Source organism: Monodelphis domestica, chromosome 1 (assembly GCF_027887165.1).
Source record: "Monodelphis domestica isolate mMonDom1 chromosome 1, mMonDom1.pri, whole genome shotgun sequence".
Taxonomy (NCBI): Eukaryota; Metazoa; Chordata; class Mammalia; order Didelphimorphia; family Didelphidae; genus Monodelphis; species Monodelphis domestica.
The window spans coordinates 341309431-341333302 of NC_077227.1; the positions used below are offsets into that span (position 1 = coordinate 341309431).

At 37.9% G+C, this 23872-nt stretch overlaps 1 protein-coding gene and 1 long non-coding RNA gene across 8 annotated transcripts in view; one reads left to right on the plus strand and one right to left on the minus strand.

Annotated features, from left to right (window-relative positions):
• Positions 1 to 23872, minus strand: part of FGF1 (fibroblast growth factor 1) — a 167411-nt gene that overhangs the window by 42740 nt on the left and 100799 nt on the right. For all 4 annotated transcript variants that reach the window (XM_056821848.1, XM_007473807.3, XM_007473805.2 and 1 more), the window contains one exon: positions 17906 to 18103. In XM_056821848.1, coding sequence (XP_056677826.1) covers positions 17906 to 18074 — 169 coding nt within the window. In that variant the 5' untranslated portion in view covers positions 18075 to 18103. The remainder of the gene's footprint in view (positions 1 to 17905; positions 18104 to 23872) is intronic.
• Positions 22324 to 23872, plus strand: part of LOC130458226 (uncharacterized) — a 124211-nt gene continuing 122662 nt past the window's right edge. For all 4 annotated transcript variants that reach the window (XR_008917334.1, XR_008917337.1, XR_008917340.1 and 1 more), the window contains exon 1: positions 22324 to 22430. This is a non-coding gene — a long non-coding RNA (uncharacterized LOC130458226). The remainder of the gene's footprint in view (positions 22431 to 23872) is intronic.

Consider the following 23872-nt stretch of genomic DNA (forward strand, 5'->3'; position numbering starts at 1 on the left):
AAAAGTTGTTCTCTTATTTTGTCAAAACTCCTAATTTAACCCTTATAGCACATAAGGAGATGCGACAATTATAGTCAGAAAAAGTCTATACTGTTCTCTATGAAACTTAGACACAGTATAGGACACAGGAAAGAATAGTGCTTTTTGAGTCAAAGGACCCTGTTTAAAATGGCAGCTAAGACTCAGTTTCCTTGTATCTAAAATGAGGAGGTTGGACCAGAATAGACTCTAGGTCTTCTAACTCTAAATCCATGATTGTGAGACTTGTTGAAATAAGAGAAGACTATAGTCCTTTCTTCTATATCTGTGCATTTCAAGTTAATTTTGTGAGTCTTTTGTTATAATTATTGACTGAGAGATTCCTGTTGAGGAATAAATCATTATTTTCCCTTATCAGTCAGCAAAGTCCAGGAAAAAAGAATGAACACAGAGAACCTCTTTTGACTTTCCTCAGAGTCATTATCAAAGTAGAGCAACTAGGATTTTTGTCCCAGTGCTATCTGTGGTTTCTTCCTACTGGCCATCATCCCATCCACAAGGTACAACCATCCCTCCTTCCTCATTCATATCAAGGCCACCACTCCTTGTATCCTCAGGGTTCCATGTCCAGTGGATTCCTCCTGCAAGGCCCATCTTTGCTCACTGAATAATCTCATTCTTGTGCCTAGAACAAATAGTTGATTGGGGTTGGGAAGGATGCAATGATGCAAAGGACTACCTACCCCAAGAAGATAAAGTGAATATATCTTTCCTATTTGAGAGGTCAGTATCTAAGCTTCCCATTAGACATAGTCCAATTAATAGTAGGTTTTCAAATATTTAGTTAAGGAATTAAATTGTCAGTTGTTTAATTAATATTATGACAACTTCTGCTGGAAAGTAGTCCTGACTAGTGTCTAGTTTGTAAACCAAAAGAATGAGTAGGTTAGGTTAGCTGGATATCACTTTAGATGTTTCAGAAGCAGTAGAAAACTGCAGGGAATGTGATGCAGTAGATAGAGCTCTAGGCCTAAAATCAGGAAGACATTGAGTTCAAATCCTGCCTCAGGCACTTATAAAGCTACAAATTATCATCTGTTTCTCTTGGATTTCTTGGCATTTCTAATTTCTAATTCTCTATTTCTAATACAGAAGTTTTTTTTTAAAAGACATATACAAAAAAATATTTCTAGCAATTTTTTGTAGTAGGAAAAAAATTGTTTAAGAGAGTGCCCACCTATTGGGAAATGACTTAACCAAATTCTCTATACAAATGAAATATAATATTCTTGGTCCATTAGAAATAATAAAATGGACCACTGTGAAAACTTAACACTAGCCTAAATCCCTTTTCTTTCTCTTGGTAATTCTAAAATCAACATTGGATTTTAAAGGAAAAGTTTCTTATTAAAATTTAAATGAGTCCATTCTCTGATAGAGGTTGCAATTCAACTTCACCCTTTGATTGAATTAAGAACAAAGGCTGGTGCTTTATCTTTCTACAAACTACTTAAAATAAAAGGGACATGCACTCTGGGGGAAGATCCTTGCCTCTAGTCCCACATGATTCCTGGCATCCTAAAGACCTGCTTCTGATTCAGACTGAGGTCAGAATACTGAGGTCCACCAAATTAGAGGGGCTTAGAAAAGTGATGTTACAAGGAGCATAAAATTGGCCTGGGGAAAGGAAATAGGTCTTTTTGACCTCAGTATCATGGTGAGAGGAGATGGTTAGGTATGGACATGTAGCTGTTTTGGGGAAGGTGGCTAGAAGAGTGCCAGTGTGTGCAGGCGAATTCTGGCTAGGGGAGAAGGCTTGTGAAGAGAAGAGCCAGCCACATGTGACTAGTGCCTTTTCTTTCTTTGACTGGCTTTTAAAATTAGTTTAATAAATACGTATGAATTAAGATACAATCTCCAGAGAATTTTAATCTTAACACCATTTCAGAGGAAACTGAAAAAAATCTCTATGGATTGATGCAGAGTTAAGTGAGCAGAACTAGAACAATTTGTACATTATAGAAAAACCAGTTTGAAAAAATTTAGAACTCTGATAAATGGGATGATAAACTATGATTTCAGATGATGGACAGTAGAGCATGCTATCTATCATGTGCCAGAGATGAGAAAGACTTAAAATTCAGAATGGGGCATGTGTTTTTGGAAATCAACAAGGTAGGGATTTGTGTTGCCAAACTACGTATTTTTGTTTTTAAGGTTTTCTTTCTTTTTTTTTAAATGTCTAATTGAGGAGAGGGGAAATGGGAGAAAGAGATTACATTCTTGTAAAATATACAAAAAAAAAAAAAGCAAAATAGAGTTTTTTTTTAAAGAATATGAGCTACTTGAGGACAGGTACTATCTTGCTGTTTTTTTTATCCCCAGTGTTTAGCATAGTGTCTGGCACATGGTAAGTACTTAATGAGTCTTTTTTTGTTCAATTCAGTCACTCATTCATTCTTTAAATAGAATGTGGCAACCACAAGCATTGGGTAGCTGAGAAGCAATTTGAGTTGACAGATCAAATGGCATAGATCCTAATAATGGGATACCCTGTACAGACCGTGAATAAGGAGTGAGAAATACTAAGTCCGTGAATACCTTTCACTGGAGGAAGTTTCCAACAATATACATCTCATCTCTGGGTGTGCAATGTGAATTTAGGTTAACTCTGTTCTATGCCTGTTCCCTGGTCTTCTGAAAGCCACTGTAGATACTTTTGATTTTCCTGGCTTGAGTGTACCCTAAGATAATGTTAGGCATTTATTTTTCCTTCTAAGGATAGAGACATGGAGGAGGAAAAGGTAATCTATTTACCATGTCTTCATGGAAAATTCAGCTATACCAAGAGTAAAAAATGTCCAATTACCAGGAATCGTTATCATTTAGAGTCCTAACAGTCATCTTTGCAATTAACTTGTACTTTCCATTAGACCAGGGGTCCCCAAACTACGGCCCCTGAGCCACATACATCCCCCTGAGGCCATGTATCCAGCCCCCACCACACTTCCAGAAGGGGCACTTCTTTCATTGGTGGTCAGTGAGAGGAGCACTGTATGTGGCGGCACCCCAAAGCATGGTGTCACTCACATACAGTACAACTTCCAGTGACATAATCCTTTGCGCCTTGTTCTGAGGCGCTGCACAAAGGATTATGTGGCTGCACAATGGAAGATATGAACATGGTGAGCAGCAATCTGGGAGAGGGGATTCCACACTGTGTATAGTGCACAAATTTAGAGTTAGGGTTAAGGTTAGGGTTAGGGTTAGGGTTAGGGTTAGATACAGTCCTCCAATGATCTGAGGGAAAGTAAACTGGCCCCCTGTGTAAAAAGTTTGGGGACCTCTGCATTAGACTATCACAGTGTTCTGCCCACATCAGGTTCTTCGTAACAAATATTTCTGTTCCACAGCTACAAAGACTCAACCCTCTGTTTCACATGATTTCTAAAAATTTTTTACTTTGACCATCTTGCTTGATATTGAGTGTGTCCACAAGCAACAAACCCACCAGGAATATAATTGTCCTTTGTATGCTAACATCTGTTGCAGAAGATGAAGGAACAAGAAATTCTATGAAGAATAAGACAAACTCCTCTAAACCAAATCATAATAGAAATAAATAGGTTGAGTTGATAGATAATAGCGAGAGGATTGGATAAATGATAGATAAGAAATAAAATTGATGATAGATGATAGTTAAATAAGAGTTTTTACAGGTAGATGATTAGATAGACAATAGGGGAGAAAGATGGATTAAATGGATACTAAATATTTTATTAAATTGATAGATGATTAGATGATAGAAATGAATGATTAGAGAGCTGATAGATAATAAATATTTAGACAGCTATTCAGGGACTTCAATGCATAAATGGGCATAGAGGAAGATGATGAAAAAATGTCCAAAAAACAGAGTCCCAAACTAAAAATGAAAGAGACTAAGACATGTAGATTACTCAGAAGCTTAATGCTTATATATGAGAAACAGAATAGGAAATCACCAGATATGAAAGCACTGAACAACATCACAAACAAAATGAAACTGGCTGATATGGGCATCATTTCAACAGAAACTGTTAGATCACTGACTACTTGAAAAGGAGAAAATAGAGGATAGAATAAAGGAGAAGATAAGAAAAGCAATGACAATATCTCCAACATGACCTATTCAGACAAAATATTGAATGGGAAATGAATTTTTAAAGGCAGTGGCTTTATTACCTCTTTGGAAGAGGGGTAAGATCTCTGTTTTATTTGGTATGGGAAACTCCCTGATGAGGAAACATTCATCCAATTCAGATGAATGAAGCTTCAACATATATTCTTGGTTGCTTGAGTACTAGAGGTTAAATGAATTGCACAGGGTAATGCAGTCCTTACAGGTCAAAGACAGTACTTCAACTCACATCTTTCTGACTTCAAGGTCAGCATTGTAATCATATTACTTTAACTCCTATCACCATTTCCTACAAAAATTTAATCAGCACAATAGCAGTCATCACAACAAGTAGGCCATATGAGTCTAGAAATAACCTCAACTGACAATTACTTGGTTTCCTTGCCAAGTAGAGAGATGTGGTATCTAAGGACAACAGCAATTTGTTTTTGTTTTTGTTTTGTTCTAGGAGCCTGGATTTTTTAAAAAGTTTTTTTTATTATATTTTTTAACCTTTGTTTTTTACAATTTTGAGTTCCATATTCTCTCCTATCCTCCCTTCCCTCCCCCATCATTGAGAATCAGGGAAGCAATTTGATAAAGGCTATACATATGCAGTCATGAAAACATTTCCACATATGCCATGAACAACAGCAATTTGTAATAAAAACTCATTTGCTAAATGTAGTGGAGAAACATATAAGAGGCAATATAGAGTTGATAGAAGGTTGTCCTTGGAGTCAGGAAGACCTGGGTTTGATTTTACTTCTAACACTATGTGACCTTGGATAAGTCACTTAATCACTCAGTGCTCTGGGCAACTCTCTAAGATTATACATTATAGAGAAGATAATATCCTGAATTGGTGAAGGAAATTTCCTAATTAGGAGCTCTCTATGCTAATGAAATCACCTCTCCATGTCCCCTTCCCTAAGGAGAAAGGTTACACATAAGCACAATAGTAAAGAATGACAGAAGGAAAAAAAGTCTTCAGAAAGCAAGGCATGAGCCTGAGCTAAGAGCCAAATCATCTTAACAGTATTTAAAGGTGAAATTAGAAAAAAGAAAACACACCAGTGAAAAAGAGAATGACAGTAGCAGCAAATACTAGCATTTCTATGGCAAACTATTCTCATGCTAAATGACAAGCAACCAAATCACATCTGGACCTGGTGTGCTAAAAGAGGAAGTGGATATGGTGCTAAAGAAAAAGACAGAGAGTACCTGGGTCAGACACAGAAGAGATAAGAGAAACTCACCTTAGATGCAACATCATTTTGAAAAAACTGATATTTCATCCATGTCCTACTCCCTATTTGTTAGGATATCCTAGACCTTTGTCCTCGTCCCTCTCATCTTCCTTCTCCATGCTTTCTCTTGGTAGCCTCATCAGCTCACAAGGATTCAATGATTATTTCCACATAAACTTGCCAGATCTACAAATCTAAACTTCATTTCACCTGAATTCTTATCCGGAATCTCCAAGTGCCTGCTGGACATCCTTGAATATCCCATAGGTACTTCAAAATCAACAGCTCCAAAATGAAATGCTTTATTGTTATGACTAAACTCAACTTTTCTCCCTATTTCTTCCCTATTTCTATCAGGGGCACCACCATCTATCTAAATACCCATTTTGGCAACCTTGACTTTTCACTCTCATTTATCCCTTCCACATCCAATCTAATGCCAAATCTTTTCAATTCTACCTCCTGAACATCTCTTGTGTCCATCCTCTTCTCTCTGCTCAAGCCAAAACAACTCTATTTCAAGCATTCTTTCTATCTCACCCAGACTATTGTAACAGATTCCTAATGAATTTCCCTGTACACAGTATTCTCTCTCATCTGTCCTACAAACAATTGCCTAGTTGATATTATACCTCAAAAGCAGGACAGCTCAGTGGGCAGCTAGGTAGCTTAGTGGATTGAGAGCCAAACCTAGAGATGGGAGGTTCTAGGTTCAAATATGGCTTTAGGTGCTTCCTAGCTATGTGACTCTGGACAAGTCACTTAAGCCCTTTCTACTCTTTTGCCTTAGAATCGATACACAGTATGGATTCTAAGATGGAAGGTAAGGGTTTAAAAAAAAAAAGGTTAGATGGAAGTTCTAGAAGTTTCAGTGGCTCCCTTTTAGGTCTTGAATAAAATTCCAATTCTTCTCTGGTATTTAAAGCCCTTCCAGGTCTGACTCCAAGCTATCTTTCTTGGTTTAGAAATTATTTATTTCCATATATTCTATGTTCCCAAAAAACTATCTTTCTTCTTGCTCCCCGTGCATAACATTCCATATCTTACGTCTGCAATGGCATCCCCTATGAGTGGAATGCATTCCCTCCTTACTTCTACCTATTGAAACCCCTGCTTCTTTTTAAGGCACTGCCCAAGCATCATTTCCTTGAAGAATCCTTTCCTAATTTCCCTAGTTGTCAGCACCACTTACTTAGAAATCACTTTGCATTTTTAAAATATTTATGTACTCCTTCACAAAGTCCTATGCTGATGCCTCATCATGGTACAGAGGTAATTCTCAAAGGTTATGTCAGTTAAGTGGCACATTCTATCATGTTGTAAAAACTTCAAGTAGAACCCCATTAATAGATAATTTGTTTTCCAAAGCCCAACTTAGTGAACTATGGAAAGGCATATCACTAGTAAGCTGGCCACCTGGTGGTGATTTTTTTTTGACCTTGTTAACTTATGACAAAAAGAAAAATAAAAAATGGTCTTCCATCTTGTGGAACTTTATTTTATTTCTGCTATGATGCTAGCAGAATGGATGGAAACAGGGAGTATTTAGATGGGTTTTTAGACCATCAACAAATTTTTATTTCACCATCGGTATTCTTTTTTTTTAAACCCTTACCTTCCGTCTTGGAGTCAATACTATGTATTGGCTCCAAGGCAGAAGAGTGGTAAGGGCTAGGCAATGGGGGGTCAAGTGACTTGCCCAGGGTCACACAGCTGGGAAGTGTCTGAGGCCAGATTTGAACCTAGGACCTCCCATCTCTAGGCCTGGCTCTCAATCCACTGAGCTACCCAGCTGCCCCGTACCATTGGTATTCTAAATGTAAAATCACTGTTCAAAAACCAGCAAATGAATATTTTCTAGAGAATCTCAATCATATCAACCTTAACATTCTTGCTATAAAAGGAAACTAGAAGAAAGAAGGACGCTGTAACAAATTAAAGAATGTTTCACAGGTTCTTCTTATAGAGGTAAAGAAGGGAAATGTTGAAGTGAGATTTATCCTATTCCCAGAAGAAGAAGAAACATTTATTGGGATTCCAGTCATCATGTTTAATACTAATGATCAGTATTTGCAAAAAGACTTCCATGAAAATAATTGTATCTTATACACTAATATAGGTTAATAAGGATGGAGAGGTTGAGAAATTCTGTGAAGAATTTAATATGATATTTCAAATCAAATCCCTATCTACTCTAATTCCTGGTGACTAAAATGCAAAGGTGGGAAAAGGGATGAGGATGTTAAAAATATACAAGAAAGCATTATTTAAGAAGGAGTGAAAAAGAGGTAAAAAACATAGATTATATAGAAACCTCATGCCTCTATATCTTCAAAAAAAAGAATGGGGAGGCAAATGGATATAGTAAAATATCAGCTTAAAGCACAAGATAAAATCATTAAACAAGAAAAAAATTGTATTAGCTGGGAAGTTATTCATGAATCAGTTGTCTATGAACAGACCATCAACTCTTCAGAGCTAAGATTGGAATTAGCAACAATAACAAAAATCAAGGAGAATATTCATGAGAAAAGGATAGTAGATAATTGAAATGACTCAACTCTAAATTAAACAAGTTATTGAAAATCCAAAATGGACAATGGATGGTAGAAATTACATTGACACCAACTATAATAACTTCTACAAGTTTAAATAAAATAAATTAATTGACACAACAGGGAGACCAAAGGAGCCCAGAAAACACCTTATTCAGCAAACATCTGACTTCTTTGCCAAATGGAGAGAGGTGGCTGCCAAAGGCAACACTGGGTTAGAAAATAAACTCATTTGTAAAATCATACAAAGAAAGGTAATGAATAACTACAGAGAGAAGTCATTAAAACTAGTTTAAGGAGAGTTTGGCAAGATATCCACATAAGCAAAATCATGCAAAGGCATTCAAGAATGAAAATGAGAAGTCTATGAAGAGAAGAGAAATGGAAATGATTTGCAAAAAGCATTTAAACAGACTTTTCTTTTCCAAAGATGGTGGAACCACCACCCCAACATCACAATTCCAGATGTGCTAATAAGAGAGGCAGAAATGATACTAAGGACAAAGACAAGAAAAACAGGAGGGTCAGACCAAGTTGTGAAGGCATCAAGGGACTGATATACAAAGTATGCACTGAAGGAGAGGAGAATACCATTTAGAAAATATCTGGGACTTCCTAAATGCTGAAAAGTATAGCCAATATAACATCAGTAACTACTGACCTATACACCTACTCTTCTATCGTATGAAATCTTTATTAGTCATTTATATATGAAGTAAAGATGTGTTCAATGAGAATACTGGTAGGGAAGAAGCAGGTTTTTGCAAATAATTTTCAACAATGAACTGTGCCTTTACCATTTACAATGAATCAAAGGATGTAAAAATATAAGATCTTATGCTTATTGGGATGTTTTTACTATGAAAAACATTTTATTTAGTAGAACAAAACATAGTCTTTCAACAAAGTGCCTTCCATCTATTTATTAAGCACATTCAGGATTTTTTGGAAGATATAACAACAGCAACGGAGAGGTAAGTGGTAGGTGTGAGCAGGCTGAAAAATACTAACAAGGAGGAACTCTAAAGAAGAACAGGAACAAAGGATATATTAAGAAATTTTACGTTGGGGCTGCTAGGTAGCTCAATGGATTGAAAGTCAGGCAGAGATTAGAAGTCTTGGGTTAAAATGTGAACTTAGATATATCCCTGGCTGTGTGACCCTGGGCAATTCATTTAACCCCAGTTGCCTAGCTCTTACCGTCCTTCTGCCATGGAGTGTCAATATTTAGTATTAATTCTAAGACAGAAGGTAAGAGTTTAAAAAAAGGAAAGGAATTATATGTTATTAGAAGATAAGTTGGACACATAGAAAGAGTGAGGGGTTGACAAATAGACAGCCAGAGTAGTCCACTGGTACCACTGTGCTGTCAGAAGTGGGGAAAGGAAAACCACCAGTGTATTAGTGAACCCTCATGGCCAACTTATGAGAGAACATGGACAAGAATCAGCAGGACAGATAGGCATGGATGAGTTGTGGTCTGCATTTTTGGAAGGAACTACTGAAATGATGAGATCATAGATTAATTTGAATATTGAGTGCTTGAATATTTATTTTGTACATATATAATATATTTATTTGTTAAGATATTTTATCCCTCAGTAGAATGTAAGATCTTTGTAGTCTAGGATTATCTCATTTTTATACTTTTATCTCCAACTCCACCTCCTAGCACAGACATTTGAAATAATGATTGATGGTATTACTCTCTCCAAAAAAAGGCAATCAAGAGGAAGGTAATAATTACTCACACATATATCTGCTTTATTTTTTAAAAAATCCTTATGAAAACAATTTAGGCACCCATCAACAAGCAGGATTTACTTAGATGATTTTCTACAGACCACTTATTCACAGCCATGAAACTGCTTGGAAAATGTAGAAAACTACTAGGTTTAGTATTTGATAAGTGTTTGACTCAACAGAAGAAAAAGTAGTCTTAAAGACTCCTCTAAAAATTTTTATCTCATTCAAAAGGCTAAGATAATATCATAATCTTGATCATAATGCCAAGATTCTTTTGATAAATGTAACTAAAAATATAACTCTTGTCAACTACCTACTGATATCAAACAATGTTTAAAACAAGGAAATATATCCTGGCCAAAGGTGTATGCCCTTGTTATAGAAGATGCTCTATGCAATTCTCTAATGGAAAGGGGATCCCATAATTCATGTAGAAAGCCTACAATGCTGTTTGCTAATAACATTATTCTGATTCTACCAAGCCTAAGATCACATTCATTCAAAAGAGATCAAACTAGTAATCCACATTTGAAAAACCAAATGGATGAAGAATATCTAATGTCTAGACTATATCACACAGTTGGATTGGCAGTCCATTTGAATCTTGAAAAGGCATTACAAATGGACAATGAGGAAGGAAGGAAAGAAGGAAGGGAGGGAGGGAAGGAGGGAAATAAGCACTTATTAAACATGTGCTTGGGATATAAATTGAAGAAAAAAGAAAGATAGTCCCTGCCCTCAAGGAGTTTACATACAAATGAAGGAAAGTTAACACATAAAAAGGAGATGAATAGCTAAGGGAGGTCTTGAAGTCTGGAAGAGAGGAACAGGAATTATGAACAGGGTCTCAAATTTAAGAGCAGTAAGAAAAGTCTGGGGTGCATTAGAAAATTGTTTAGCACTCTTAATAACTGCTGGGGGTCATCAAGCCACAATATCTTGACACTGCCACATGTGGAGGCCAGGAGGTCACAAAGTGGCTCCTTGACAGAATGGAGACATCCACTCAACCCCCCTCTGTGTGACTTCTCTCACTAACATCCCTTATTATTAGAACTGCTATGATTATTGTTCTCTCCCCAGCTTCAGGAAAAGCAATATAAGAGCAAAATACTTGCACACATCCCCCCCCCACCAGAGTACCACCAAAAGATCATACTCACAAAACCAAACCCAAAAGACTATCATGGGTTAACTTCTGCTTATGCTATGCTTGAAAATTCCCCACTCTCATGCACAGAACAAATTCTCCTAAGCCAATACACCAGTCACCTTAGGGAGAGGTTTGTACACCATGACTCAGTACACCATGCCTTAGTGACTTGATTTACCAACTGAAATCCATCTTGGGAACTCCCCATGAAACTGAAAAAATGATTAGTTTAATATTAAAACTGAGTTGTGTTTCTATTACCCCTTGGATCCCTCAACTTAGCCACAATGTTTGTTGATTGTCTCTAGAACTTCTGATTACCTATTTTTATTAAAAGTAACAAATGATTTTCTTTGATTGTATGAAAGTCCAAGCACCTCATAGGTTCATGAAAAAACTGACCTCTAGCTACACCACCTGTGACAAAATCATTTACCTTTTGCAAAAGCTTTGTGTGTGCTGTCAGAATCAATAGTAACAATATAAGTATATAGAATGATCACAAAATGTTAATCAAGTGATTTGTTAAAAGTTAATGTATCACTTATCCAATTATCTGCATCCAAACATGTATGTTGAATATGTATTCATTGGGGTATAAAAATAAAAGCTAATCCTGGGCCTGGTGTGAGCAGTTCCATGCAAAACTTGGCCCCAGGCTGATACACATAGCTGTCTTCCATCATTCATCTACACCTTTCCACCACACCTGGCTGGGAACCCCCCAAGCCTTGAGCAAGGCAGGCCCTGGGCTCTCGGCAAATAACCCCATACTGAATCATGAAATAAGACTCCATGTCTTTTTAACACTGATATTTCTCCAGTGAAGCTATATTTCTGTTAATCATGCAATGCTACAATCCCCAAATAGATGGAATTGAAGGTGATCCAAAGGATAATAGAAAAACATATGGTGGGGGTAATCAGGGTTGTAACAATGCTTATTGAGCCCAAGAATTATGATACAGTGAAAAGAGTCAGAGGACGTTGGTTACTTTGAAGAAGTCATTCAACACCTCAGGAAATCAATGTCACCATGTGAAAAAAGAGACTAGATTGTCTCTGAAGGTCATTTCTAGCTCTATGCATATAATCCTTTGATAAGTGGCACTGAAGATAGCTAGGAAATGTATGAACTAGGAATGTGGTCAGAGCAAGGGATAAGAGATAACTAGATAAAATGTCTAAAGTCCTAGAGAGCCTTCAGAGAATTGGATGGATTGTCTCTGATGGATTTATAGAAGATGATGGAAGCTTGAGAAGGTATGGGTAGGTTGTTATAGAAGATTACTATCAATTAATCCATTGACCAAATGTTTAAGTACTGGTACTAGGCATTGTGCTAAATCCTGAAGTTATAAATACAAAGAATGAAACAATTCCTACTCACAAAGAGCTTATGCTCTAATAGAGAGACCAAATTACATATGTAAATATAAAAAGCATAAATACAAAGTGAATAAATAACTATTTGGGATTTTCTTGGGAGGGATACTGGAGTAGTTTACTATTTCCTTCTCCAGCTCATTTTACAGTTTAGAAAACTGAGGCAAACAGAATAAAGTGATTTGCCCAAGGCCACACAACTAGAAATTATCTGAAGTCAGCTTTGAATTCAGGAAGATGAGTCTTCCTGACTAAAGCCCAGTGCGCTATCCATTGTACCACCTGTTGCCCTCCCACCAACCCAAAAAATATTCCTGAGAAAAGGAAAGTACTTTTCAAAATATGACTCTGGTGGGACCAGAACCCATAACCTTCAAAAAATATCCTTACCAGTCATTGAGCTAGAAGCCCAATGTGCTATCCATGTAAAACACAATGAAATTTAGGAAGCAGGGCACTACTGTTTAGAGATTTGGGGTCATGATCACCAAAGGTTTCATGCTGAAAATGGTGCTTGAGATGGGTGAAGTCTGTTATTTTATTTTATTTTTTTAAACCCTTACCTTCCATATACTATGTATTGGTTCCAAGGCAGTAGAGTGGTAAGGGCTAGGCAATGGGGATCAAATGACTTGCCTAGGGTCACAGAGATAGGAAGTGGCTGAGGTCGGATTTGAACCTAGGACCTCCCATCTCTAGGCCTGGCTCTCAATCCACTGAACTACCTGGTTGCCCCCTCTTTTATTTTATTTTTAACCCTGTTACCTTCTTATGAAGTGACCTCAGACCCAAGGGATTTGTGAATAAAGGCACCACTATAAATAAATGAGCTGATTGCTAATGGAGGTCAAACCAGTGGCCAAGAAACATTAGGCCCTGATATCCTTGTGAAACTGCACTCAGCACAATCATTCATAGGTTTAAGAGCTGAAAGGAAACTCAGAGGTCATTGATTTACAGATGAGGAAACTGAGACTTAGAGAGGGAAAGCAATTTCCTCTTGGTCAGAGCCATAGTAAGTATTAGGTGGGATTGGAACCCTTGTCTTCCTAATTCCAAGTCCAGGCACACACTGTCCACCCTCCTGGCTAACAATGGTTGACTGGTTAATAATGACTGACTTAGTTCCCTAAGAGTAATTAATCTCTTTCCAAACTAGGAGTTGGCATTTGGGAGGGGTTACAGTAATTTGCACTTGTGCTACTGAGTACACTTCCCTTAGAGGGGGAAATTGCTGTAGCTCAGAGTGGGAGGTGTTGAAATGTGTGTGACAATGGACTCTTGACCCTCTGGCCCACTTTCTGTTCATTTCCATCCTCATACCTCCACTTAGATCCACATTCATTGAAAAAAGCTTAGTCTCTGCTCTTATTAGCAAATTAAACTGATGGGCAAACAGGAAACTGTATCATAAAAGATTTACACCCAAGTGTTGTCAGAGGAGTAACAGAGCCATTTACTGAATTAAATTCAGATCATAGAATTAAGGACCATGGATGTGTAATTGGAAGGGACTTTAGAGGTAACTTAATCCAATCACCTTCTGTGAAAGAAGAGGAAACTGAAACCCAAAGAAGATAAGCGGTTTTCCCAGAATCCCATTGAAAGTAAGAAATAGCATAGGGAGATTTTATGCTGGTAAATGTTTACCAACCAACTTGGGGGGAGGGTGAGTAGAGTGAAAAATAATTTATGCACACACACTTTTAAGATTAATGGCATTATTAGCCCTTACATCTAGATAATCAACAAAACAATAAATCAAGCCCTGATTTTTCAGCAATTACCAGTTTCTGGTTTTTTGGGGTGTAAGTGCTCAGCATTTAACATTAGAGCTGGCTTCAGGCTACCCCAAGTTTAGGGATTTGAGCAGATTCTTTGCTTCCAAAATCTAGTGTTCTTTCCACTGTATCATACTGGCAAATGCCAATTTAGAACTGTGAAATGGCTCTGGAAACCATCTAGCTTAACCCCCCCACCCCTTATCTGATAGCATCACCAGATTAGATACAGATTGAAGAATAACAGTTAAATAGCCCCAGAGTTATACCAACATCCACCAAATGTTAAAAGCTCTAATGGAAGGTCTCCACTACACAAGCCCTCAGCATTCCTAGGAGAAAGTCCCTAGAATTAGGAAATGCCACAAATATTATCTTGGACTGAGTTGTGGAAAGCTGAGGTTTGCAGTTTCCCAAACTAGACCTGATATCTTAATTCAGGCATGGATACTCTCTACCCAAAATAAGGATTGGAGGCCTTAACATGCTTTTGTGTATGGAGATCTTCAGAAATGGCTGTCTGTCTATCTATATATCTATTCAGCCATCTATTCATCAATCAATTTCTCTGTCTGTCTGTCTGTCTGTCTCATGGTCACATGAATAAAGACATGTTAAAAACAGTCCTCAGAACCAAGTCAAACTCCAATTTATCTCCAAAGCTGCTCACTCAGACCTCTACCCATCAGCTCCCTTCTACCTCTATCCAAAAAATTAGCATTGGAGGAAGGGGTAGAAGGAGGTGAAGTGATGTACCAGATTGCAGTCTTAACAGCCAGCCTCCATCTCTATCTCCTCAAACTGATGCATAGAACTTTATGACTGATCAAATGCCCTAAGAATACAAGCACAATGAAGGTAGGCCATTTCTGAAGATTACTTCTTATTAGTGTAGATACTGTGAACCCTTCTCTCTCTCTCTCTCTCTCTCTATATATATATATATATATATATATTCCTCTCATCATTAAAGCTACCCCAGCTTTGATGTGAGGTTGAATTCCTTCCAAAAGCCAGTCTTTACTCACCTTCTGCCAGGTTATATTTTCTACCCACTCCCCCACCCCATTTCTTCCTTCCGCTTGGTGGACCCGTCTATTTAAATAATAGCCTCTCAAAAAATGAACAAGCTCTAATTCCAGTTTCCATAACCACTTTTTGTTGTTCAGTCATTTTGGTTGTGTCTGACTCTTTTTTTATCCCATTTGGAGTTTTCTTGGAAAAAATATTGGAATGGCTTATTATTTCCTTCTCCGGTTCATTTTACAGATGAGGAACTTAGGCCAACAAGATTAAGTGACTTGTCCAGGGTCACACTGCTAGTAAATGTCTAGGGCCAGATTTGAACTCAGGAAGATAAGTTTTCCTCACCTCAGGTCCAGCTCTCTATCCAATATACCACTTAGCTGCTTCTTCTTTAACATACATATAATAGATACATACTAAATATATACAATCACAAGTATCTGTGATTTCATCAACATGGGAAGTTCCTTTATATATATGGCACCAAGGAAGAATGCCATTTGACCTGTAGATTAGTATATAAGTCTTGCCAGGAAGGCTCAGACAAGTTAAGGAACTTGCCTGTGGTCATATAAAAAGAAAGTATCACAAATTTGGCCTCAGACACTTCTTAATCATATGACCCAGGACAAGTCATTTAACACCAATTTCCTAGCCTTTACCTCTCTTCGGTTTTGGAATTAATACTTAATATAAATTTTACAGAGAAGATAAGAGTTTTTTTTAGTAGAGAAAAAAAAGCATCAGAGGCAAAATTTGAGGTATGGGGGCAGGATTTGAATCCAAGCCTTCCTGACTGAAACTTCAAAACTTTAGTCCCGATACCATACTGCCCTTAAGAATACCCTAACTATGAATAGAGAGCACTATTTAATTTTTCATAGCTGGATATGAACATCTAATGTCAATAATACAATGCAATAGAAGAAATGTTCACAAATATTTGTGTGTGTATTTTTATAGATAAACATATACATAGAAGCAACTAGATGGCCCACTGGACCTGGAGTCAGGAAGAAGAGAGTTCAAAAGAGACCGTATACAATTACTAGCTGTGTGACCCTGGGCAAGTCATTTAACTTCTGTTGACCTCCATGCCAAAAAAATCCCTTGTACAGTATTGAAGTGATATGATCCACAAAGAGTCAGATATAGCTGAACAACAACAAAGATACATACATAGATAGATATATACATATAGAAAGATAGATAGAAAGGTAGGTAAGTAAATAGGTAGGGAGATAGAGTTAGATAGATTTAGATCAATAGAATTAGATAGATTTGGCTAGATGAATATATTTAGATATAGATAGACTGAGAGAGAGGCACAAAGATAGATTAGATAGACAGATAGATTAGACAGACAGACAGATCAATAAAATTCTAGATAGATAGATAGATAGATAGAGAGAGAGATACATAGATAGATAGATAGATAGATAGATAGATGAAATAAACCCCTTTCCCAAAACCATATCTTCATTTATCAAAATTGTCTAAGGGGAGAACATGGGGGCAAGTTTCTGGCAGAGCTGTTATAGGGAATTGGCTGGAATTGTTACTGTTCTCCAGTTACTACAGGTCTGGAGAAGTACTTTAACACTCTTGGTGACCACAACCACATCTGCGTGATGCGTAGAAGTAAAGCTGTGTAATTTATTATGTGTAAGGCTAGGGTTATAAACTGGGATTTCACAAATCAAACCCAGTGTAAGCATAGCCTAGACAACCATACTTCCTTGAAATAAAGCCTATGTATGCAGCCAGGAGTTACCTTCCCTTTCCCATCTGACATCTCATGTTACTGTAGTAGAATCTGGGCTGGAATCTAAAATTGGATCTTTTGTTGGCTACAGAACCTTGGCGTAAGGCATTGAAATCTTGGAGCTAGGGAGACATTTCACTCTAGCCTTTTCAACTAGAAAAGAATGTCAAATTTTACATTGTTTACATAAAAATCTTTCCAGATTTCTCTGTATTCCTTATACTTATTGGTTATAATTACACAATGATTTGGTGCATTAATGTGCCACAATTCATTTAGAGATTTCCCTATTACTGAACATTTCAGGTTGCTTGCAATATTTTTTTGAAAAATGACACAAAGAAGAATATCTTCACTAAGTAGAATCACATGAGGAAATATGAATGAAAATGAAAGAATCCTAGGAAAAACTTAGTAGGATGGGTTAAAAAGATCTTATGATATTTTGTTTTGAAATAATTAAATTTAAATGAAAATCGGCAAGTTCAGCTATTCAATGCCATTTTTCAGTCATTCCCAGAACTCCGTGGCCCCATTTGAGATTTTCTTTGGCAAAGACCCTGAAGTGGTTTGCTATTTCCTTCTCCAACTCATTTTATGGATGAGGAAACTGAGGCAAACAGGGTTTAGTGATTTGTCCAGCGTCACATAGCCAGTAAGTATCTGAGGCCAAGTCTTCTTGACCCCAGGCCCAATACTCTATACACTGCACTACCTAGCTGCCCTAGTTCAATGTTAAGTTTCTAAAATATTTAGTAAGAGCTTGGTCCAGAGGAAAGTACATTGCATTTGGAGTGAGAAGATTTGGGTTCAAATCCCAATTCTGCTGCATGTTATCTGTGTGACCTTGGGTAGATAATAACATTTCTAGTCTTTATTTCCTCATCTATAAGTAAAGGGGTTAGACCAAATGATTTCTAAGGTCCCCTCTAAATCTACAATCAAATCATGTTCATTTTATAATGAAAAGGAAGAAAGGGTAAGAAAAAGAATAAAAAGGACAGAAAAGCAAATTCAAATCAATTTGTCTTTCCAGTGAAAAGTTGGGGGAAAACATGAGGGCAAGGAAGAGAAACATAAAAGAGTGCATGACAGAAGAGCTTACTGTGTTGATCATTTCTGTCCCGTGTCCCATCCACTTTGCCATCAGGAAGGATCCTCAAGAAATGGCCCCCATTGCTACAGTAGAGAAGCTTGGGTTTCTTGTAATTCCCCAGTGGCAGGTTAAATCTTTCAGTCAGGGCTGTGAAGGTTGTGATCTCCCCTTCGGCCATGCCTCAGCTGCTTATGTGCCCCTTCGAGACTGAAAGAAAGTCAACAGGCTCATAGTTAGCACAGCAGCAAAGAAGGTGAAACTTATACTTCTAAAGGGCATCAGAGGGATTCAAGAGGATAGCCTTCCTGGCAAGGTCTCTACAACAGACTGCCAAGATGATGCTCATGACTATCAGTTACTGGGTGGCAAGTGATGACCAAGGATGAAACTTCTTTAAGAGTAGACAGACCTCAGCGTGGGAGGGTTTTTCAGTGCATTCCTCAGATCCCAATTGGACACAGGTTTGGCACAAGAGGAATCCTTTTTTAAGCTTAAAATTTAATCATTTGGCCAAAGAAAAAAAAAAGGTTGAGATTCCTCCTGATCCACACACATCCTCAAATTAAACACCAAAATGGCACTAAAATAACACCAGGGGGCTGGGTGAAAGCCACAAAAGCCAAAGAGGCCAAGGCTGAGGCTTTCTTCCTCCACCCTCACACTGTTTTGACTAGGAATTGTAGCAGCATCAGGTACAGATAGCACAGATGGCCTTTGAGACTTGGAGTCTGCAAGCAAAGGTACAGGAAGTCATTTTGGCTTTGGAGGCAGTCTGGCCTAACCTCAGTGACTGGAGAGGGGAAACCGCAACAGTGAACCCTTTTATAACCTCTAAAATGACTGGAAAGAAGAAAGGGTTAAGACAGGAAGGACATACATCCCAGTTTCAGGTCTTCAGGGTCAGGAAGAATTCAGCACCAGAGAGTATGGTCTGGGATTTTTTGTAAAAGATCAGTGATCTGTAAGAGTCTAAACACTGATAGAATATAAACTCCCTCTGAGCAGGAAACATTTCATTCTTATCTATGAATCCCCAACACTTAGCACAGTTATGGGCACATGGTAGACACTGAGTAAATACTTGTCAACTGATTGATGAGTCAAGTTATTTCATTATGAAGAACATCTCTGATTTAGTGACTGTCTTAGAAGTCAAAACAAAACCTTCCAGAGCTATCTCTCCACAACACTTTCACCAAGAGTGGATTCTTCCTACTGCAGAGAAGTGAGGCAAAATAAAAGCTTAAATGTTTTATTCAATGTCATATAACCCCTTAGCAATGCCACCGGGATCACTCTTGATTCACTTTACTTTCTCTAATCATTTCCTCCCTTCTTTTCTTCCTTTCTCTCCTTTTCTTCCCTCACAGAATCATAGCATTTCAGATTAGGAAGGGACTTCTCTGACCCTCTGGTCTCACCAAGGAACCATAAAAGTGTTCTTCCTACAACACACCTGCTGAGACATCATCCAGCTTGTGATCCCCTCCCAGGAGGGAAACTCCACAACCTCTTGGGGTTGCCAGTTCCACTTAGACAGCTACAATGATTAAGGTTTTCCTTTGCATTAAGCCTAAATTTGCTTCTTTGTAACTTTGACACTTTGCAGAACAAGTCTAGTATTTCTCCCATATGATTGCCTCCCCACCCCCCACCCCCAATTCTTTGGCCTAAATCCTCAGTTGCTTCATCTGATTCTCTTATGGCATGGACTCCCCTGGCTTCCTTCAAGTCCCAGGAAAATTCTATCTTCTCTTGGAAGCCTCTCTTGATCCCCCTTAATGTTAATGCCTTTCCTTTGGATTATCTCCATTATATCTTATATGTATCTTGTTCAGATACAGTTATTCTTGTGCTGCCTCCCCTCATTAGATTTTGATCTCCTTGAAAGCAGGGACTTTTACATTTTTTAAAATTTATTTATTTACTTATTGTACATTAAAATTTCCAGGTAACTCCCTCCCTCTCCCCCCCCCCACTAGAAAAGGCATCATTTAACAAAAAGATATGGATAGAGCACCAGGCCTAGAGATGGAAAATCCTGGGTTTAAATCTAGCCTTAAATACTTCCTTGTTGTGTGACCCTGGGCAAATCATTTAACCCCCTAATGCCTAGCTCTTACTCCCCTTCTGCTTTTAAAACCAATACAAAGTATTGATTCTAAGACAGAAGGTAAAGGTTTCAATGTAGATTTATATATTATTTAACAATTTATATATAAAATAATATCATTTTTTCTGTAAAATATATAAAACAGTGTCTTGCTTGTTTCTATTTATCAGTTCTTTCTCTGGGGATGGACATACACAAGTCATTGGAACAATATTTTTGTTGCTATATATAATGTTTTCTTGGTTCTCCTCATGTTACTCTTTATAATATCATGTAGATTTTTCCCATGTTTCTTTATTTTTTTAAATAAATCCTTGCCTTCTGTCTTAGAACTGATACTACTAAGAATCAGTTCCAAGGAAGAAGAGAGGTAAGGGGTAGGCAATTAGGGTTAAGTGATTTGCCCAAGGTCACACAGCTAGGAATCCATGTTTTTAAAAAATTAAGCTGCTCATCATATTTTATGATACATTAGCATTCTGTCACAATCCTATGTCACAACTCTATTAGCCATTTCCCAATTCATGGGCATCCCCTCGGTTTCCAGTTTTTGCCACCACAAAGAGAGCTGCTACAAATATTTTAGAACATAGATTCTTTTCCTTTTTCCCAAATCACCTTAGGAAATAAGCCTAATGGTGGTATTACTTGGTCAAAAAAGTATTCACAGATTTATAACTCTTTGGGAATAATTCCAGATTGCTTTCCAAAATGGTTGGACCAGTTCACACTTTCACCCACAGAGTATTAGTGTCCCCATTTTCCCACATTGCCCCCCCCCAACATTCCTCATTCTGTCCTTTAAGCTTTGGTGTTGTATCCCTTTTACTTAGTACAGTGCCTGGCACACAGGAGCACTTAAAATGCTTACTGACTTATTGACTGACTGACTGACTGACTGACTGACTAATTTAATGCCCATTTTGCTATTTGGATTGCTCTCCTATAGACAGACTTCAAGAAAACCCAAAGGGAGTCACAAAGAATCAGACACAACTGAAACAACTTCACAACAAAAGAGATTCTCCAGTTTATCAATGACCTCCCTATTGTGGTACCCAAAATTAAAAAAAAAAAACCCATATCCTGCCTGCCCTCCCACCAGAAATCAGAATAAAGCTAATTGGGGAAGAAGTTTGATTTAGTTCTAAACAGTAGCAACAGACTATAATAGGCCCCTAGGCAGTAACAGGATGATTAAACATTGTACCAGCCTCAGGTATAAAAAAAGGATGACTCACCCCTCTATCTCTTCCCTATCTTTTCCAGGGTGAAGAGAATAGCATTTTATGAGTCCTTCAGAGCTATTGTTGAGACACCACCATGTTTACAGAAGGCATTTCCTTTCAGAGCTATAATTTGATTCCTGTCATCAACACAAAGTTTACTGAAAATGAAGATACAGGAAACAAAGTAGTGAAGAGATTGATAGACTTGGGAGGAGGGGAATGGGAGCAGACATTGTGTATTAGTTGAATTCAGGGTGTCTGTATACTCTTAGTACAGTTGTAAGCTACTAAAGCTTGGAGCTGCACTAGGACTTTAGCCTATAATATGTATACAAAACTAATTCTTTTTTTTAATCATATAAGTAGACCCCAAGCAATAAAGAACAATTTTTTTTTCCAGTTCTCTGACTTATAGTCTGGTAATATTTTAAGCAATAGGCAAAAATTCCACTCAATAATTCAATTCAACAAATATTTATTATGAACCTACTACGTGTCAGGTTGGACAGCCAGATGGCACAGTGGATAGAGTGCCAGGTCTAGAATCAGGAAGACCTGAGTTCCAATCTGCATTCAGATACTTACTAGCTAGTTGACTCTGAGTAAATCACTTAACCCAATTTGTGTCAGTTTCCTCATCTGTAAAATGAGCTGGAGGGAGTAATTAGGTGGTTCAGTAGAAAGAGCACCAGGCCTGGAGAAGGAAGGTCCTGGATTCAAATCTAACCTCAGAGACTTCCTAGCTCTGTGACTGGGCAAGTCACTTAACCCCAGTTGCCTAGCCCTTGCAGCTCCTCTGTCTTGGAACTAGAACTTATTATTGATTCTAAGACAGAAGGTAAGGATTTTTTTTTTAATGAGCTAAAGAAGGAAATGGCAAACCACTCCTGTATCTTTGCCAACAAAACCCCAAATGGGGTCACCTAGACTCCATGACTCAAAATGACTGAACAATAAATGTGCTAGGTACTGTACTACACACTAGGCTGACAAAGATAAAAATTTAAAAGCTCCTGCCCCCAAAGAGTTTTACATTGTATTAGGGCTGGAGGAGGAGAGAATTTACAAAGCTTGCAAAGGACAGAAAGCTGAGGATGGATCATCTGTCAGTCATCATTTGGAATGTTACCGGGAAAGGCAGTTGGAGCCAAGCCAACTGCTGAACTGGGCTGAAGGTCTTTGGCTGATGGTGGTGAGTAAAGCTGAAGGGCTTTTGGCTTCTGGCTAATGTGGAGAAAGAAGCTAGTTGTATCTCTGGGACTTGAGTTAATCAAATTGGAGGTGGCCTGGCTGATTAGAAGGTGGAAGAAAGAAGAAGGACACTGGTCCTTCTTATATATCTCTGACTGACTAGTTCATGCTTGTGACAGAATTGCCATTTCCCTCAGTATCCTCCAAACCAACACTCTCTATAGAGAATAGGGATATCCCACTCCTCTTACCTTATCCTCCACCCTTGTCCTCTCTTTCCCAAATAAACCCCTTGTTTGACAAAGAAGATTAAGAACAAGATTAAGAACTATTTCATTGAAATCTCCTAGCTCACACTGAGTGATTTGAGGGAGACTGAAGTAAGGTGGGAGGGGAAGCTGAAAGGCTTCTGAAGAGGGAGGAAAAGGGCTCAGGAGGGTAGACAAACCTTGATCCATTAGTTATTTAGTATACCATCAAATATACACCCTAAAAATATCATCTATTACAGGCTGGGGGGAGGAGGGACAGACAGTACAATATATACAAAAATAAGTAAATACAAATACATACAAAGTAGATACAAGATCATTAGAGCACAGAGAGTGAACCAGAAAGACCTCAAACGGGGGTGGCCCCTGAAGCTTACTGTATAGGATGTGCTTAAAGAATACACAAAAGTATCAAGAATCACTTAAATTTCTGAAATCCCACAAAACAGAAGACAACTAAGTGGCACAGTGAATAGAGTGGCTGACTCAGAGTCAGGAAGACCCATCTTTCTGAATTTAAATCTAGCCTCAGACACTTACTAGCTGTGTGACTCTGGGAAAGTCACTTCATCTTGTTTGCTTGTTTCCTCATCTGTAAAATGAGCTGAAAAAGGAAGTGGAAAATCTCTGCCAAATGGGGTTACAACAAGTCAGACACAACTGAAGCAACTGAACAACATAAAGCAGAAGACCTAGTATGTCCATGAGGAAAGCCATCAGATCGATTCAAACCCTTCTGGTGATAGATTAGTGGGTGATGTCTTCACCTCCCTGTCATCTTATCTCTGACTTTAGTTTGTTTCCTAAAAGAAATCAAACAGCAAGCCTATTAATCTGTCACACTGACTTTTTTTGAGCTTCCACACTCGGGAGGAAGTCTATGTATGATCTATAATAACATGATACATTTACCATCGGCAATAAACCCAGTAGCTCAGCAGTGACAGCAAGAAGTAGCACTTAATGTACTGGTAAGATTTTTCACAAGCCAGTGGATTGTTTTTTAACTTATCTGCAACACCAACTAGGTCCAATAAACAATTGATGATTTGAGACTGGAGATGAAGAGAGAGAATACTCCTTTTTAGAGATGTTATAGAGAGGGACATGGGCATGGGTTGGATTAGACAATTTCTGAGATCCCTTCCAAATCTGGGATTGGATCATATGA